Source organism: Pocillopora damicornis, chromosome 14 (assembly GCF_964200805.1).
Source record: "Pocillopora damicornis chromosome 14, jaPocDami1.2, whole genome shotgun sequence".
Classification (NCBI taxonomy): Eukaryota; Metazoa; Cnidaria; class Anthozoa; order Scleractinia; family Pocilloporidae; genus Pocillopora; species Pocillopora damicornis.
The window spans coordinates 10,579,229-10,600,000 of NC_142683.1; the positions used below are offsets into that span (position 1 = coordinate 10,579,229).

General features: G+C 37.2%; 1 protein-coding gene and 2 pseudogenes across 2 annotated transcripts in view; 2 read left to right on the forward strand and 1 right to left on the reverse strand.

The window, feature by feature from the left end:
* LOC149034375 (uncharacterized) overlaps positions 1-20,772 on the forward strand; it is a 182,203-nt pseudogene that overhangs the window by 29,364 nt on the left and 132,067 nt on the right. The gene's annotated exons all lie outside the window — the stretch shown is intronic.
* Positions 11,713-12,482, reverse strand: LOC149034380 (uncharacterized; annotated as a pseudogene).
* Positions 12,638-15,492, forward strand: LOC149034381 (uncharacterized). The gene is made up of 3 exons (XM_089193950.1): positions 12,638-12,800; positions 13,706-13,878; positions 14,423-15,492. Exons 1-3 carry the CDS (start codon positions 12,638-12,640, stop codon positions 14,462-14,464), a joined length of 378 nt encoding a protein of 125 aa, XP_089050076.1. The 3' UTR covers positions 14,465-15,492.

Consider the following 20,772-nt stretch of genomic DNA (forward strand, 5'->3'; position numbering starts at 1 on the left):
ACTGTCCATAACATTTTACACATGATTTTAGACAAAGGAAATGATATTTGAAGTTTAGACAAAAATACATCAAACCAGTGAATATATTTTTAATAATTTCGTCCAAATATTTTTCACATCAAATTTATTTATAATATACCTACAAAATAGTTTAAATAAACAGAAATATAGGAGCAGAATCTGTCTCCACAAGGAAAATCAGTGATATCAAAATAGAGCTAAAAATCATTAACATCTTAATTTTATGCAGAAAATTTCATACCAACTTTTTTTATTTAAGAAAGTGTAAACTGAATTATCACAATTTTGGAATCTTAAAGTAATATTTATATACAACTGGTGAAACAAAATAAACTATCAGAGAATCCAGACTTCTGGTCATGTCTTTCATGTGTGTGTGCTTGTACAACAGGACCAAGAAGTTTCACAGATAGGTTAGTTCTTCAGTGTATAATTTAAGTGATAGTGTATGTATTACAGTTGTGGTGTGCTGCAAGCTATACACTGTAGTACAGTCTTTGGTACAAGAAAAGTGAAGAATTTTTAATTCCAAATTCATAGGGTTTCCAAAGAATTTTCATGGTGCTTGTATATTCCTAACAACCCCATGAAAACTAACTGGCTATTAACTTTCATGTGCCATGAAAAAACCATGTAGAGGCCATGAAAATTCAAGGAAAATTTTCATGGTCTATGAATTTTTTACATATTCACAGGATATTCATGGGTCATGATTTGTTGCAACCCATTAAAAACCAGTGAACTTTGACACCATGAAATTTTGGGCTTGAAATTCATGGGTTTCTCAGTACCTTTGAAAAGGCCATGAAATGCCATTTTCATGGGTATTTCATGGCTTCTGGGTCACTTTACTCAATATTTCATGGGTCGTGAATATGGAAATTTTCACAGGTTTTTCATGGGATTTTTCAGGTCTTTTTCATGGCACTGAGACCATGAAAATGTCATTGATTTAACCATGAAAATCCTGTGAAAAATCTGTGAATTTACAATGAATTATTTCACAAGATTTTCATGGGTTTTGAGTTCATAGTGATACTATCTCGCAGAGACGAAATAAAAGTGCGGAGATCGGCATCTGGTGCTCTATAAGCGCAACATAATAACGTTGGCTTACATTTATCTCGAATTAATTCAATCCATAAACATTCCTGTCCACCAGTATTGATATCATTCCGCAAACGAAACGCCAAATCTTCTCTTACATACATAGCAACTCCGCCATATCCCTCTTTATTGCCAGTGCGATCTAACCTTATGCACACAAATCCAGGGAGTTTTATTTCAGCATCACTTGTTGAGGAATCCAGCCAAGTCTCGGACAGAGTTAGCACGTCAAAAGTTTTGTTGTTAATTCCCTCAAGACGCAGAGAGTCGGTTTTGTTTGCGAGACTTCGTATATTCAAGTGAGCAATCTTGAGACCTCTAGTGGACTTGATATCAGCAAATGTCTGGTAGCCGGGATTAATCTCAATGTCACCAGCAAGAGCAATAAGAGTCAAAGCAAAACAGGCACGATGAAAAAGCTTACAAAGCATAACACTCTTCAGTCGTCCATTAGACTCTTGCCTCCGGGTCGGTTCTTTTCGATGAAATGAAGCACCAGCAACTTCAGCCCTGCAATTCATCTGGGAAACAAAATACGTCTCTCTATCGTTAAGAAAAGTGTTCTCATATACATCTGAGAACCTGAAGAACTCCAAAGTGATGTAAATACAGAGAAACACACATAAATTTGCGGAGAGCTTGAAGCCGCGTCCGAACGCCATGATAAAAGTATCACCTTTCTGAAATATCTTGGACAGAAAACTTAAAAACTGAGAGGGAAAACACAATATTACCAGCATTAATTCTTTTAATTAATATATATCCATAAGCTGATGTTACATATACACATAGACTTGTCATTGTATTGTAATTTTAGGATATCATGCAGCGATAATAATTATTGTTTTTAACTCAACAGCTCAGTTTTATCGGTACTTCAAAACAACTAAAGAAAGAGAGCAGAGGATAAGAAAAGGGAAAAATGAAGAGCATAAAGAAAAGTGCAAAAGGAGCAGGCGTTTGCTAAATGTAAGGACTAGCTAAGTTGTCTTGCTTTTGCCATGCTAAACCTATATTCAAGAATAAATTTTCAAGATAGTGTGGCTGAAGCATGGCTTCTGAATCAAACGTTTCAATTCAGTTTGACAACAAGTGTTGTTTAATACTGTGGCAAATTTGTGCATGGCATTGTACCAACATAATAATAGTTTGAAAACACAATACAATGTGGGATAATATACAGCAACAAAAAATGAAACAATGCCATGCACAAATTTGTCATACACTGTAAGTAGGACTGGTATGTTTACAACTGGTGTACAAATACACATTAATTAGGAAAGTCAACCTTGCTGGTAGTTAACCAAATAATATGGGTTTGCTTTAATTTAGTACTGTTTTGTAGCATGAATTTTTTTCTGGGAGTTCTATTTATTGCTGATTGTTATTTTCATATTTTATATCTTTTGTGGGATATCATTTTGAGTTAGAAAAGTATTTCTATTTGACAATAAATTATATGTTTCATAGATATAATTTGGTCTGGTTATTAACTAAATAATGACTAAATTGTTGCTTTTTGTTCCATTAGAAACTGGAAAGGCGTCAGTCATCCTATGAGGTGCTACAAGCTTCTATGACACCAAAAGAAAAACAGTATTATAATGAAATCCTTTACATTGATTATATGAGTAGCGAAGAATCAGATTATGAGGAGCAAGAAGATTTCATTACTGGTGAAAAAGAAAAGAAACTGGCAAGATATGTAACCAAGAAGCTATCATGGGAAAGAACAAGCTTGACAAATGCAAAAGCCAGGCTAGACAGAACCTACAAAAATAATTTGACCCCCCCATGCCAGGGCAATGGCTAAGCCAAGGAGTGTTGGTGGCATGTCGGAGAGGCCTGCACCTGCTGGCCCACTTTGGGCTGTCAGGCAGATAAACAAAGAGTCGTGATTGAAAAAATACTTAACACTTTTTCTACTTTTTATTCATTTATTTATCATGTATTTAATGGCAAACTGAAGTAATTGTTTTGTTAGAACAAATTATTGTCATCTAGATCACAGGGATAGTTTCTTCCAAGTATTGTTAAATTTATTGACTTATGATGGGGAAAATTTGTTCCTGTCAAGCATAAATAAGCTAGGTATGTGTGACATTTTAACCCTTTAACTCCCAAGATCTGATTGGTAACTATCCTCTCTAGCTGCTACATATTTCCCTGTAACTTAGTTATGAGAATCTGGTGTGATATCAAGACAAAGACCTATACCTGATAAGTTTGAGAATTCTCATTATCTCTTTGCTGGATAAGTTCAAGATATTTTAGGGAGAAGTTACTTGTTAATCACTCCTGGGAGTTAAAGGGTTAATTACAAATAGGCAGTAGCTTTAAGAATGTGTACCAGTGAATTTAAAATAAAAGAAACTTGAAACATATATTGTTTAGTGTGATATGTGACCTGGTGGGTGGCAGTTTAGTAATGAAACAACAAAACAATAATATTTCACTGATTTCACAAATTTGATTCAAAACTAAAATAAGCAACAAATTTTGAGCAGATTAATTTGCATTAAATGGTACTTTGACAACATTAAATGTTTAAGTTCTGTTTACTTCAATTAAACAGTACTTAAACATACAGGAATGTTTTGGACATATTTAATGTGCACTTAAACCTGCATTAAGTTTTAGCCTTAAGATAGTATAAGCCAGGTTTAAGTCCAACTTAAATCTAGGTATAAGTGACTTAAACATCAACTTAAACTTATTAAACCTGAGTTTAAGACAGGATTAATCCATGTTTAAGGACACCTAAATATATCTTTTCTCCATGTGATTTACTATTCCTGGAGCACAATTAAAGGTAGCAGGTTATATAAAAATTATAACTTTTGATTCTGGTAATTATTTAAATATGTGAGTAACATTTGATGATTTCACATGTAACAGGATGATAAAGCTGAAGATAGCCTCAAAAAGGAATGAACTCTACTGTAAGAATTAGGTGATTAATTTGGAAACTTGAGCACTTGGTAAATACACCTTGGCTTGCAATTCCGATGATTACAGTTTGCTGAGGTAATTGAAATGTTACCCAGGTAAAATGTCAGGCGGATCCCGCCTTAGGTGGTGGGATCCCACCTGGGATAAAAACTTGATCCCACCTGGGATCTTAAGTGGGATTTCTGCATCCAACCCGGGAGTTTAGGCGGAACTTGTGTATTCTACCCAGGATCCTAGTCGAGATTTACATATCCCACAATGCACCGTTGTTATGGCATATAGTTGCTTCTGTCTCTCGTGCAAATGTTTCTCCGTTATGAGACGCAATTGACTCTGTTAGCACTACTGCTAGTTTAGTGGAAAGACCGACTGAGGAATCTAGATGGCTAGCTGTGTTGGAACGTGTTGCTGAACGCTTGTCACGGTCAAGCTTTGTTGATTTGGGTACTGGTACACTGTGATCATCTAGGTATCTCTTATACTTCCTAATGTGATTGGCTTGTGTTGTTTCTCACCTTTGCCGTGAACATAACTCAAGTGGGTTTCAATTCTTTCTTTCCTCGACAACTTTCGGCCACAAATCGTGCATTCTTGCTCGATTCTTGTCGATTATTTCTACATAGAGTGAACTCACATCATTATTTATATTGTGGAGTTTTTTTATATGAAATAATTCATATTTGTACTGCGGTTGTAGATGAAAGTGGAAATGTGATCATCGCAGTAAATTTTCCAATTTAAGCAATTGGAAAGAAGAAGCCTGAAAAAAATCAGGGCTTCAACGGGATTCGAACCCGTGACCTCCGCGATACCGGTGCGATGCTCTACCAACTGAGCTATGAAGCCACACATTGGGAGCGAGGTCAATTTATTGAGTTCATATCTTCCCGTGCAGTGAAATGATAAAACATGGATCCAAGGTATCCACCATCCAAGAGAAAAGAACCGGTCAGAATTGAGACAGAATAATTCTGCGCGCTTCTCTTGAGACTGCAATGGGTCAGGCCAGCGGATTCTCTTTGCTAAAAGATGCACGTTATCATGCCCGTGATCGGAAACAAAGAAATCTCCATTTGGCGCTCATCTTTGAATGTAACTTTCATCGGTTAATCGCTCTTGCTTCAAGTTGTTTCTTTTCTCAACTGTTTTGTTTAATATAACATTTCTAAAGATGGGTTTTATTTTGGTTCGATGGGAAAACGAGAATAGCGTGAGTGTTGTAAATGAAAAGAAAGTCGTTGGCGCCGTGGAATTAAAAGAAGGGACAATTAAAAGTTGACATAGCGACTGGTTCAAACAATGATCGAGTGGCCATTTATAATGCTAGGATTTTGAAAGTTTGTGGTGAATACAAATTGCGATATTCGTTACGTGATCAAAATCTTACCAAAGAATAGATATAACGGCTTAAATTAAGCTTACCTAACGCTCGACGCAACTGAAACTCGAATAATTCTGAGAATCGGATTGGTCACTTGCATGCTGCAACTTCCTAAGCTTACACTTTACAATGAAATAAATCTATCAGTAAGGTTTCAAGATTACTTTGGTCACGTTTGGGAACATTCTGACCTTGCTTTGCTTTGAAAAATTCGGCTAAAGAGATTACATTACTTAAGAGATTACTTCGTTCTTAAGGTAAAGCAACACATCTTTGGCAAAGCGCGAATTTTTTAAATGAATAGAGTAAATCCTGCGATAATTAACTGAAGAGAAAAAAAAGTAGAAACTTGCACTCGCCGTTCGCCATCATTTGAAAAATAATTCTAGGCAAAACAAAATCGTAAGATTTCTTCAACTTCTTTTCCCATAACATCACGACTGTATTAAACATTCAAACGATAGGAAAAGAAATAACTTGAATAATACGAACACTATGAAATATTATTCGAGCGATGAACCGGCGCGAGGGTTTTTAGGCGATGGATGCCAGAGTCACTGTTTAGCCGAAACGTGATCAGTTTTTTTTTCTCCAATTCCTAGCTGATACATATTTATGTAAATATAACGTGATATAACATAGTATCAGATAAAGATTTACAAAGGAAAAAATTCGTAGAACAGAAACTACAACACTTAAATTGTATTACATTGTATGTTGGAGAGGAGAGGGGCACATCTAGGTAAACTAACATTGTGCCCCTTAAAGTTATGTATAACAAAGGACTTGAGATTTTTAATAAAAAAGTAAAGGAAAAATGACAAAATAGCTCAGAAAATTATAAAAGAGATAATGTTTCATTAGTATTGAGCAAGGTACCAGCGTAAAAGTACTTTTCTAAACATTTTTTTTAGATGGTTTGTCTCTAATGGATTGCGGAATATCGTTCCAAAAGAAACTTCCAATAATGCTTGGGCAAAATCTCCTAAGATTAGTACGAAATAAAGGTATTGCGACTTGATTAGATGATGCACTGCGGGTAATTATGTAGTTCAGATACTAAAGAAACTTTTCATGGTGGAAATAATCATAAAAAAGCATACACGTGTTCAGTTTAAAAATATCAGGAAATTTCAGAAGGCCATAGGATGTGTAGTGTGGAGTTATTTGAATTAAGTTAGTAGGAGTTAGTTGAATTAAAAACTGAAGCTAGTGTCAAACGAGGACTGATTAAGAAAAAAGTTTGAATTTTTCCGGGTCTTAGCGAGAGAGAAAACCCAGATAAGACACGACTCGCCTCCTTTTCTTTTGCGGATCCTTTGTAGTTCGCTTCTCTTTCTTGCTGACCTCTTTTCAGTCTCTTTTCAGGAGTGACTTTTTGTTTCCTTCTCTCGTTGCTCTTCGCTAGATATCCGCCTTTTTACTTATGCCCTTTATTGTTCTCTTTCGCGTTCCTCTCGCCGTATTCTGCCAATTTTGGCGTCCTCTCTAACTTTCTTGCGCGATTTTCTGGACTCGCTTTACGCCATTTACTTGTTGCTTTCTTTGGTCGCTCTGTCTCTTCATATCCAGTCTTTTTTCACTTAAAACCTTCTCTCCACGAACTTGAATTAGAACAATTTCCTCCGGTTGACAAAGCTTAAACTCTGCCAGTATTGTTGTCTTACGAGTTGTTTAGAAATTGCAAAATACTGAGAATTACTGTTTAACTACAACCTAACCAGTTTAATTTCCCGCTCAAAACGCGGTTGTAAAATTATTTACTCACGCGGCTTAACATCTACTAGCCCACGTGAGGCCCTCGTGTAAAATCTAACCGTGTAAACGCGGCACGCTGCACTAAAGCTCAACATTCGAGTATGCATACTTCATTGTCGTCTGCCGGTGTCTCCTGGCGCATACGAATGGAGTATCCAAGTTACGCAAGCAATCGCGCCTGCACATCACCTTTTCCCTCGCCCTTCCATTAAGATAGTCCTTACAGTACATTTGGCCGCGCATGCTAAAAGAAGCACCTTGTGCAGACGCCCGTACGGTCATAAGTCTAATTTTTTTCGGCTTGACGGGTTACTACTATTTGGTATAATTACGGGTCTACGCTGTTATTTTGGTAAGACTTCAGAAACTGGCTGAACGTATCTATCCAGAGTCACAGTGCGGCTTTCGAGCAGAAAGATCAACGATAGACATGGTATTCTCCCTCCGCCAGCTTCAGGAGAAATGCAGAGAGCAGCAGATGCCTTTGTACATTGCCTTCATCGATCTGACCAAGGCGTTTGATCTTGTAAGCAGAGAGGGTCTCTTCAGAATTCTATCTAAAATTGGCTGCCCCCCTAAACTACACAGCCTGATTGAGTCCTTCCATGCCAACATGCAGGGGACTGTGCAGTTCAACGGCAGAACCTCTGAGTCATTCAACATCAACAGCGGTGTCAAACAGGGCTGCGTACTTGCCCCAACCCTTTTCGGAATCTTCTTTGCCTTCCTTCTGAAACATGCATTTGGCGCATCGAAAGAAGGGATCTACCTGCATACAAGATCAGATGGCAGGCTTTTCAATCTTGCCCGTCTCCGAGCAAAGACCAAAGTGCGTGAAGCCCTGATAAGAGACATGCTATTTGCTGACGATGCAGCAGTAGCCTGCCATACTCAGCAAGCACTTCAGTCACTCATGGACCATTTCTCTCAGGCCTGCAAAGACTTTGGGCTTACCATCAGCCTGAAAAAGACTAAAGTCCTGGAACAAGGAACAGAAACACCACCATCCGTTACCATCGACGATTACGAGCTCGAAGTGGTCCATCATTTTACGTATCTAGGCTCCACTGTCACTGACAATCTCTCCTTAGACTTCGAGCTCGACCAGAGAATTGGAAAGGCGGCTGCCACACTTGCACGCCTCACTACACGTGTGTGGTCCAACCCCATGCTCACAGAGAAGACCAAGATGGCAGTATACAGCGCTTGCGTCATCAGTACACTGCTATACGGCAGCGAGACATGGACGATGTACGCCAGACAAGAAAAACGCCTGAACACCTTCCACATGAGAAGCCTCCGCCGCATCCTGGGAATTTCGTGGCAAGACAAAGTCCCAAACACAGAGGTCCTGTCTCGTGCGGGCCTGCCAAGCATGTCAACCTTACTCAGGCAACGTAGACTCCGCTGGCTGGGCCACGTTCATCGCATGCCAGACGGCCGCATCCCCAAAGACTTACTGTATGGCGAGCTAGCCACTGGAAGTAGACGCAGAGGACGCCCACAGCTGCGATACCGAGATGCTTTGAAGCGTGACATGAAGGCTGTAGGAATTGACACAGAGACCTGGGAAAATCTCGCAGCTGATCGGTCACAATGGAGAGGAGCCGTTACAAGGCACCTCAAAACAGGAGAAGAGAAGCTGACACAAGCTGCCACAAGGAGGCGGACCCGCAGAAAACTTCGTATCAGCAATGTCCAACAAACAGCATACACGTGCAGCACTTGCGGCAGGGACTGCCATTCACGCATTGGCCTTCACAGTCATAGTCGCAGATGCTCCAGCCAAACACACAATTAGGATGCTATACCCATGGTCGACCCTGACCGATGGAGGCCTACTATACGCTGTGCGCGCTGCGAGCTCCGCTATAACTATTAATAATGAGAAATTAGCAAATTGCGTTTGATCCCTAGTAAAAGTTTTTTTAATTTTACTCATTGCGCAGAGAAAAAAATCGGTGTCTTAAGCTCAAGGCGGCCAAGAAAACATTTTCACGTGAGATCGAGGCTATTTGTGCCACATAGTCAACCAGCCTGTCAGCCAGTCCAAAATGGCGCCCAATGCCTGAAATTGCATGGCATCATGATCGATCGCCTTGGGACTAGTCCGTAAAACCCTCGAGAGTGATTTCCCCAAAAACGACACGATCAGTATGCGTTCTCCTTCGTCGAACGCATGTATATCACGAGGGAACATTTTCTCTCAAGAATTGACGGCCGCATGTAAAAGTATAAACCGTGCGCTTTCATGCGAACGGAATCGAAATAAAGGTGTTCGATTTCAAGGTAATAGACTCTGCGGTTATCAAATATTTTAACTGCATATATAATTCCAAATTTATAATTTAGCAGAGACAAAACTTAACAAGACTTTTGGCTGAGTAGACAAATTTTGAAACCTTGTGCTTATGGTACCATACAAAGTAAATCTCACAAACTACATGGAATGCATCCTATCGTTTACAATTGTTGTTTAAGGTCATTAGCATTCTTACCCCAGAAGGTACAAGCTGGAGAAAATCCTTTCAAAGTTAAGGTTTTCAACAAACACTTTAATGATCAGGAGGACACCTTTCAGAGCATCACAGAGTATATTTATGCGGACTGACTGACTGAATTACGTACGTACCCTTACCAAAGCAAAAGTATGGGAATGGTATGGGACTGCTTGGGCCATATCTGACCCATAGATGGGAATGGTATGGGAAGGTAACCTGGGTATATGGAATTGGTATGGGGCCAAATTTTACCAAATTTTTAACTATGGGACATGCATGGGAAGAAAATAGAAGGCTTCTTATTTTATGGGAAACCTATGGGAATAAGGTTCCCATACACATCCCATACCAATAAGAATTCCCACAACTGTCCTTACCTATGGCATTGATATGAGACATTCATTATGAAGAGTATACCATAGATTACCCATACCAGCTGACAGGTGTTCATCATGCCCCATAGATTTCCCATTGTGAAAACTGTATGGGATCTCTATGGGGCATTCACTCTCCATATTTCAACCATTTCAGCTCTTGTTTCCCAAAGATCTCCCATGACAGTAGTTCTATGGGAAATCTATGGGACATATCTATGCTCATAATGGCAATGAGAAAACACATGTCCAAACATTGAGTAATTGACAATTTTATTAATTGGACTGAGACAATAATGTCCTCTATTGTAAACAGAGAGCAAAAACCATTAATTATTCTGACAGGCTACATTTTTTTAGACTGAAATGACCATAAAAGTCTAAGAATATTTTACATGAGTCAAGAGATAACTTTGCAACACTCTGACATGCTTCCCTAATAAAAATAGATGAAAATTTCATTCAAGTTTCTGTTCACCTATGCATTGTCATTGTGTTACATGTCATAATTCAAGTGTTAACTTGAGTTTTATGAAACTTACAACAATATCAACATGCATATACTGCATCATACTTTGTTGAATAATAGATCTTTCTCATTGTCACCATGAACTGAAGGCCTTTTTTCAAAAAAGTTTTTCATGTTTGAAAAATTAAGTTTGGTAGCAAAGATTCAAGGCTTTATATTAAATGAAATCTTTGCAGACTGTAAGTAGGAAAATAACAAGCTACATGTTCCTTATTACATGAAATCTTTGCAATGCCTAAACTTTGCGAATTTGGCAATTAATTTTAATATTGAAAAGTTTAAGTGGCATGAAAAACAAGTTTTGTGTACATAACATGATGTGAAAATTATGTGATGCATTAGGTAAAAATCAAGAAAGAATAAGTTAAATTACAGTTTGCAAGTCCAAAAGAAAATGAAAAGTGAAGTTAACTTTGAAGATGTGAGTGTCAACGGACCTGAAGCTTGATAACATAATAGTTTTTGAAACTTATTTGTACAACAATCCTTATATTTAGGTCAAAGAATTTTTACAGTAAATTGCCAAAAAGGTAAATCACCTCACTGATAAACACAGAATAAAAGTGACTCAAAATACAAAACCTTTTGCAAAATTGTGAAATGCATAAACCTCAAAATCACAAAATTAATGTGGTGCGAAAATTTAATGTAATAAGGCTTCAGTAAGCTTAAATGCAAGGCCTTATGCGTCCGATTGTGTGTTGAAGACTGATGAGGAAGCTTGAATGCAAAAAAAATTCAGTGATTTGAATTTATACAATCATTGTTGATGTTCATCGCTTTGCATTGGCAGGCCAGTGACAATTTTTGGTCTAAAATTTGCAAAAGAAAATGCATGTACATGTATACAAGACAATGTTCAGTCCTTTTCAAAATGGTTAGGAAAATGCGCAGCATATCCCACCTCACTATCTGAAAATTTAATGTACAGACACACATCTATAATGTCCTCTAAAGGGATAATGTCAAATCTGTTCTTCTTTGGTTGGTGGAGAGGAACAATGTGATTGACAACATTCCCCAATACTTCATGGCTTTCACAAAGTACTCCACTAGACTTGGGCATTGGAGTGATGACTGCGCCACAAGTCATCCTGGAAGTTTCCTCAACCAAAAAGAACACTTCAATTTGGCCATAGCTTGTGTGCCCTCCCTGGCAATACGCAATGGTGAAGTTGTTTCTTCTTGAAACTCTCTTGTACATTTGTGGGTGAAAAATGGCATCCCCAAATTGTAGACGTTTAAAGAAAGTGACACATTCAATGGACTCCACACCCAAACAAACACGAAAGATAGCAACAACATAACACTTGAGTTACTTGTGATTGGAGCTCCCGAATATAGCATGTCATCTGATTCTGCTCCACAATGTTCTGGAATGCATTCAGTGTCTATTTCATCAGGGTTCTCACAGTCACTGAAAATGTCCGAGCAAGCATCCTCGTCTTTGACAAATTGTTCAAAAGTGTTAGTATCCGCGGAATCAAACAGTTCAAATTCGTCTCCGCTTATCCTCGAATTATTTTCTTCTTCCAATCCAAATGTGCTTGAATCTTCCATGTCTTGCACTTGAAAATAGCTGCAGTCTTCACCTAAAATCATGCTGTTTGTTTCTGCTTCGAATATTTCAGCAGGATCGCCAGTACAAAGAGGCGTGCATGATGTCGCGTGTCGGGAATCATTTCTTCAACATCGCATTTGTTTAAATCATTTCGTGTACCAGTTGATGATTGTTTCGCTTTATAGAGGTTGCCTTTTCGTCTTCTTGCCGCTGGAAATTTGTATGGATTAGAATGACGCATGTATTCTCGGTAGCGACCTCTTTGTTTTCGTGCAACCTTCTCGCCATCGTCGGCCATGTTTGTTGACTTAAAGTCTAGTTCCCGGTCCCTCACACGCTAACCCCACACGTGTTGTTATTCAAGTGCGCGTGCGTAGTGGACTTTCGGACTCAACACAAGAACACGTGGTGTTAAATTGACCAATAACGAGAGCCCTTCAGACCCACGCCGAAATGCGCGTCCTTTTCAAATTTTTCACACATTTCGGCAAGCCTTTCTTCAGAGAGTTTGTTACTTATACAGAGCGAGTTTTAAGGTTTGTTTGCCTATTTCCACTGCAAGAAAAGATGGAAAGAAATTCAAGGAAAAGAAGTGCTCCAGCGCGTCTAAGAGAAGGTAAGCAACTCGATTGAATCGTGTTTATGAAAGCACAAAGTGATCGACAAGCATGCATGTTGTCAGATCAGTGAAAAGAACTCTTTACTGATCAGTCTATCCAAGAGCAAGTTTCAATGATTGTAATCCGAAAAGTATGCCTGTTTACTACGTTAAGGCCGTAAGTACATGCACCTTAGTTGTTTATAATTTTTGCCAAACTATCAAGTTTATTCAAAAGGATTCACTTGTACTCTTGCATGCTTCTAGACCTTGCATATCAAACATTTGAAGACAAAGAAAAGACAACCTTTACTCACTCTGCACATATCAGTTGCCTAAATTTCCCTAGAACATGTTTAAGTAATGTCTCTAGCCAGAGAGTAATAACAGAAACTACCGGTAAACTGAACTTAAAAGGAAAATTTGAGCCAAAGTTATGAATGGATTTCCCCCCTTGAACAGAACATTTCAATCAGTTCTATTGACTTTGGTGCTCCAGTAATATATTTATTGTATTGCAAATCGGGAAACATTACAACTGACCAAGAAACAAGAGTCCTCTTGTTGCTCCAAAAACTTGCTGCTTCAGACATTAGTCAAAATTCAAAGGGCATAGGGGTATGTACATATGGTTACCGGTCATCTCACCAATAGGAAGTTTCACCACCAACAAACTCACTGCAACTCTGCACATGTTTTAAGAACTAGAAATGCATGGTATTGGTAGTATCTTGGGTTGTTTTCTGGTGGCGAGACTCACTGGTGACAAAGTGACCAGTAACTGTACAGATTGTATTCCCAGAAAGCATCCAAACAGCCTGGCCCCTTAATTAAAAAAGTTTTTTTTATGCCTCTTGCTGCTGACGGTTAATTGTTTGAATTTAAGAAAATTCAAAGGGTTTTAATTTTTGTTACACCTGTAGAACTTTGGTACCTTGTAAAATATGAGGATGATGAAAATTTGTCAATGCTGTTGTTGACATATTCTTCACCAAAGAAACACTTGCAATTTCAAGTGCAAGGGGAAGTGACAGAAAAGGCAAAAGCGGTGATGCAAACATTCTGTCGACCCCCCTCATCATTGATGCCCTTGTTGGTAAGTAGTGCAACACTGAATTATTTTATTCAGAAATAAGTACATAACTTGCAGTCATGGGGATCTCTAACTCACTAATTAGAACTTGAATTGACTGGGTTTTTAAGGCATTGTTGTCCTTAAAAAATAAGCAATTTAATACAAACTTGCATGCAATAATTATGATATAGAATTGAAGCAGAAAGAATTTTATTTGGACACAAAGTACTGGAATCCCAGTAGTTTCCATTGCAGCCCATTACAATTAACCTGGATTGAAACTTCCACAAAAAATGTATAAAACTGATCTAAAGGTTTTAATCTTACTCCCTTAGCCACAGCAGAGATAATTAAGACACCAGTAAATGAAAAAAAAATAATGTCACTGAGCTTTCAATTAAGTTATTAATTTTATAAATCAAGCAAACAAAACAGAACCCATTACAATTGATTACCTCCAATCAAGCAATTTTTGTTTCTTGGTAAGGCAACATTCCACGTATAAGTTGGGGTACTGTTTTACATGTAAATATGACTTAATATTAACTTAAACTTTTTTTTTCAGGTAAAGTCTGTTCAAAGTTTTCAAAGGACTCTCCTCAACTGAGCCAAATCATACAGAAGATAAACATGAAATGTGTGGAAGCTAGAAGGCCCCCAAGAGTACGAGAGTAACGAGCAGAGTGAACACTTTTTATAATTACTGTAAAACTGTTTAACTTCAAGAGTTTACCAATTTCATTATGTTGACCAAAAAGAAAATTTCTGTTTGATAATGTTGACCAAAATACAGAATAACAGTTTCATAGTCTTGGCCAAAAATAACAGTAACCGTATTATAGTGTCGATCAAAAAGAAGAGTAACAATTTGACAGAGTTGGCAAGTTAAGTCGTATTGCTTGATAAAAAAAAGTAGTGTTGTTAATGATAGTGTTGAGCGAGAGGAAAACTACCGGTTTCATAGTGTTGACCTAAAAGAAATATAAGATTTTTGGTTTTTTGTTATTTTTATTCAATTTTTTTTGCAAGAAATTTTAGATGCAGTTAAAGATATGGTTTCAATGGACGAATATGATGTCACCATTACTTGCCTTTAACCTCACAGTCCCTTTAGTAATTTCTGAATCATATGGTAAAGATATGGGGCTGAAGTCAAAGGACCCCATAGTGTTCCCATATGAGATGTCAGCTTTGCTGAATGCTATGGGAATGATATGGAACTTTAAAATCCCATAGCAATCCCAAAGAGAATGGTCCAGGGTCATTATGGGAATGGTATGGGATTGTTGCATACCATTCCCCTAATGGATACTATGGGGAATATATGGAACTTTACGAAATACGTAGCAATCCCATAGAGAATGTTCAGCCATCATATGGCATCACTATGGGACTGACCCATACCATTCCCATACCAGATCCTATGGGGAATGTATGGAACTTTACGAAGTACGTAGAAATCCCATAGTGAAAGACAATAGAATGCACTTGGCGGGCACTAGTCACTATTTATGGGTTTGATATGGGAGCTAACATCCCATATAAAAACCATGCAATGCCCATAGATTAGCCATATGTTGTCCCATACCATTTCCATATTTGGACCATATATGGTCCATATCAACAGCTTTGGTAAGGGTACTATCGAATTGACTGACCCACTTAAAGACAAAATTTATCGTCTGCCTGATTGACTTGCCAACCAATCAAGTTTTAACTTAATTCATGATTCGTTGTACAGCAGCGAGAATAAAAGAGTTCAAGTTTTGCAACACTTTGGATTCTCTCGACATGTTACCTTAAAATAAACAATAAGCAAATAAAATAATTAAATCTTACGAGAAAAAAAACGAATCGGTTCTAGGCTAACCGTACTGTAAAAAAACAGTAAAATACTTGTGAAATATTGAAATTTTTCTCTGCTAAGGTCAAGTTACCACTCGCATTTAGGAATATTCTTAGCAGCTCCGTTTTCTTCTGAAGGGATTCCAGCAATGCAGATGCAGCGGTCTTGTAAATAAAAGAAATCTTAGAACCAGATTGAAATGACTTTATAGGTGCAGAATTGATATCTGTGTGGTGTTAATAAAACGTTGGATATATGAGGACATATTTCTAGATCAGAGATCAGGTACACACAGTTTTAGTTCGGCTACACGACTCTCAAACGTCGCAACCTCAAGACAGCTGTGCGCCCATGAACAGATTCAGGACCATCACTCCACAAGCTTATTGAAGCAGAGATATAAAAAAACCGTTGATTCAATCTATTCCTTTTCATGATATTTTCTTCCAACATCTGATATCTCCATGTTCTATACAGGGTATCAACTAGTTAACCATGCTGTCACTTTGAATTAAAAATTGGTTTATACGTTGGCGTGCGATCATGGCCGACATACGGGAAGTTTAGATAGCGACAGAGAAGTTGCTCGAGGCGTCGCCTAGAGCAAGTATAGCTTCTTGAGTGATCTCAAAACTTTCCACGCGCTCCTGATGTCTCCATGAACGCACAACATAAAGCAACGTAAACGCAATTGTTTGGATATTTAAGAATTTTTTCATGCTTAGCGTGCGTATATCGGGTTATGGATGCTCGCGGGAAGTTTGGAGAGCACGAAAAATGCGTAAGAGTAGCTCGAGGCGCAGAACGCCGGTTCATCACACAAGGTAACCTTCAGGATGGAAGAGTAGAAGACCACAGAACGATGTTTACTAAGCATTTGTACTTAATGCAGTCATATATTCAAGCAGTACTGTACATATATATAACTGATTACATGATGTCTTTAACCCTTTACACTCCAATATCAGAATGCATATTCTCCAAACCGTTCTCTATATATTTCCTTATGTGCTTGCAAGGAGAATTTGTTTAACAATCAAGAGGTTCTTCAGTTGATTATCATTTACCTTAATGTGTGACTCAGGGGTGATATTAGAGACATTAGATGCTAGTCACTCTCAGAGATTAAAGTGTTATTAGCTGTACACATTTTCATGTATATGCTCCTCACATTTTTTGGCAACAATAGCTAGGATTGTTAGGAAAGCAAACAAACTAGTGAACAAAAGACAGTGAAATGAGGGAAACTGTAAACTTTACAATGTGATAGAAAACTATCACAGAATACTTAAAGAGGGGAAACTTGAATTGTGCTAGTTAATTTCCTCTATTGCCATTCATGTTTTTGATCAAATAAAATTTAACCCTTTAACTCTCAGTTCAAATTTTTAATTCTCCTTACTGTCAACTATACAATTCTTATAGTGTTAGTTCTAAGAATTTAGTATTGGATCAACCAATTATTCTCAAGTTTATATTTTTCTTTATTCTCATCACTTATCTGATTGATATTGTATTGATACTGTTAGGAGAAATTCTGCCTTGGTCACTCATTGGAGTTAAAGGGTTAATCAGTTGTAGTGTTTGCCTGCAATGTGTCAAATTTCCAGTGTACACTTCATTCTTCTCAGATTTCCGCTCGACAAGATATATACTTAAAATAGCTGTTCATAAGAAAAAGCACACATCATTAAAAAAAATCACACTGAAGTGGTAGCATGATTGATTTGTGATATTTAGAATGACAGAGGCAGGAAAAACACATTGAGCTTTTTCCTATTCACCAGTAAGTTACCCTTGCGAACTGAATTCCCAGTTTTCTGGGAATTCCTAGGAATTCCTAGGAATTCCTAGGAATTCTCAAAAATTCCCAATTATGCAAATGACCCTTGCAAACTGAATTCCCAGTTTTCTGGGAATTTCTGGGAATTCCTAGGAATTCCTAGGAATTCCTAGGAATTCTCAAAAATTCCCATCTATGCAAATTAACTCTGATTTAAAAAGCTTGGAATTACTGGGAATTTCTGGGAATTAGGAAGACTCCAGTTTTGTGAGGACTTGGAATCCCTAGGAATTCCTAAGAATTCTCAGCTTTACAAACTACTTATAATTTAAGAAGTGTGGAACTCTTGGGAATTGCTGGGAATTGAATTTGAGGCAATTTTAATACCCTGAGGTCCACATAAATTCTAAGAAATTCTCAATACCTTGAATGTGAAGGTTTTAAGAAAAGGAGTAATTTCAGAGGCTTAAAACTTTGGCTCAATAAAAGGTATGCTATACAAAACTTACCAAGAGATATACATACATGTACATGTTTATAACTTAAAGATCATGAAATTTATTACTCAAACTAAGTTTTAGTAAATCTTTACATTAATATGGATTTTCTCATGAACCAGCTGTCAGTTATGTTAAATGGAAATTGCCAACTTCCACAATAATTAACAATAATTACATTGTTATCTTACTTCCCTAACCTACATTACTGGTTGCCTTTGTTAGAAAACCTTGGAACAGTCAAGTTCAGTTGCCTCAAACGCTGTCAGAGACTTTTTGTTGACAATACTTTTAGTAGAAATTTATCTTAATCTTTCTTTTTTCATGATTGTTGTTGCTGCTTTTTTTCAGTTTTTTGCCCTATTTTCATGACTAATTGCTGTAATTTGTTTTGCTGTTTTTATTCTTACAAAACATTTTTGTAAGAGTTCCAATACTTGTGGATCATCCACACACTTTGCAAACATTTGGCATGCAGACAAGACAGAGGTAGTCAATGTACCTTTGAGGAAAAACATCTTTTATATGACGTCTTCAATTTACTTTATTTGAAACTCTGATCTGAAAATATTTGTCAACAAGACTTGTTAGTAGTGAGAAGTACCAACCAAGTTTCCTTTCATAACTTAATTTCTTAAATGTCCCAATCACTGGATCTCCCAAAAAAATATTACATCTTTTTATTTTTGGTACAAATTACAAGTCCTTCTTTATATAAAAATGAAAAGTGCTAGTCACACTTCAGTAATAACAGCTCTTAAGTTTACTTGTTGTTCTTCTCTGTCTGTCAGCTATCAACAAAATTGTTTTATACTTCGGGCAGTGCATAACTATTTGTGGACCAGAGTTCCAACGCACCTCTGTAATCGCATATAGCTACTCCTGTCTCTTGTACAAATGTTTCTCCTTTGTAAGACGCACTCTACTCTGTTGTCAATACTGCTTTAAGTTCAGTGGAAACGACTGACTGAGGAATCGAGATGGCGGCGTTGGAACGTGTTGCTGAACGCTTGCTACGGTCAAGCTTTGTAGATTTAGATACTGGTACACTGGGATCATCTATGTATCTCTTACACTTCCGAATGTGGTATCCTTCTTTTATAAATATGAGGGTAAAAGACGATTTGTAGTCGCATTCAAAACTGTGATTGGCTTGTGTTATTTCTCACCTTTGCCATTAACACAACTCAAGTGAGTTTCAAGTCTTTGTTTCCTCGACAACTTTCGGCCACAAATCGTGCATTTGTAATACGATCGATTCTTGTCGATTATTTCTACATAGAGTGAGCTCACATTTTTATTTATATCACCAAGCTATCCTTCTTCTAGAAGCAGAGAACCGGTCGGAGAAGTCAAAATAAAGTAGGGCGCTTCTCTTAACACTGCAATCGGCAAGCCAGCGGATTCACTTTGCTAGCCAATGACAAGTCCTAAAAGATCCACGTGATCATGCCGGTGATCGGAAACAAAGAAGACTCCATTTGGCGCTCATCTTTGAATGTACTTTTCATCGGTTGATCGCTTTTCTCAACTGTTTTGCTTAATATAACATTTCTAAAGATAGCTTTTATTCCGGTTCAATGGGAAAACGAGAATAGCGTGAGTGTTGTAAAAGAGAAGAAAGTCGTTGGCGCCGTGGAGTTAAAAGTAGGGACAACAGTTGACATATGGACCGGTACAAACAAGGGTCGAGTGGCCATCTGTAAAGCTACGATTTTGAAAGTTTGTGGTGAGTAAAAATTGCGATATTCGTTGTGATCAAAATCTTATAAAAGAATAGATGTAGCGGGTTGAATTAAGCTTACATAACGCTCGGCGCAACTGAAACTAGAATAATTCTGAGAATCGAATCGGTCACTTGCATGCCGCAGTTTCTTAAGCTTATGCTTTACAATGAAATAAACCTATCAGTAAGGTTTCAAGATTCCTCTAGTCACGTTTGGGAACATTCAAGATTCATAAAAAACCTTAGTACATAAAGAAGCCCTCCTTGGTAAAAACAAAATAATGTATTCAGCCCTTTTTTAGTAAAATCCACGAGAGAGATGTACTAACTCCAATATAAAAGTCACTCAATATAACAGAGATTTCTCAATTTGAGAATCCAATGAATGCCCTTTTCCTCATAGCCATCTTAAAAGCCTGGTCTGAGCTTTAAACATACATATTTTAATATATTATTTTGTTTTCAAATTCAGATGTCAAGGAATCCAGTTACAAAATGGTCAAGGTTCTTGTTGACAACCTCATTCAAGGCCAACTCATTGTGAGTCCAGGAAAAAAAAATACAAACAGTACAAACAGCAGCTAAGTTTGCAGTTTAGGATAACTTCATTCTGATTTATTGTTACAGTTATAACAAGATTTTAATCAAAAAATCAATTTTATTTGTCTGTAATTAGCCCCTTCACTCCCAAGAATATAACTATATAAATATAACTTAGGATATTGTATTTTTTGGAAAAGAATCAACAGATTTTATTCACAATTTGTGTCAAACCAAATTTAATGATTGATTAGAACTATTTTATATGAATAGCTGTAATTGAGGATTAATCTGTATGAAGTTTTCAAGAAAAGAAAAATAAATCAAATTCCATCCTAATATTACCACACATTGATGTTAATAATTAATCAAAAATATTTTACATGTACGCCTTAATCAAGCTTTTAAATAAATTTCATTGAATACTTGAATTTTAGCTGGGTTTTTTTTAATTTAAAGTATTTATTTTATATCATAAGCCTCAAATTTTTGCTTAAAATTCCCAGTAATTCTTAAACATTCC

Bases quoted from the DNA above. Each gene is read 5' to 3' on its own strand.
- LOC149034381 (XM_089193950.1), top strand. From the start codon at position 12,638: ATGCGCGTCCTTTTCAAATTTTTCACACATTTCGGCAAGCCTTTCTTC. The intron at 12,801-13,705 runs GTAAGCAACTCG...TTACACCTGTAG, and splicing joins TCCAGCGCGTCTAAGAGAAG to AACTTTGGTACCTTGTAAAA. The intron at 13,879-14,422 runs GTAAGTAGTGCA...TTTTTTTTTCAG, and splicing joins CATCATTGATGCCCTTGTTG to GTAAAGTCTGTTCAAAGTTT.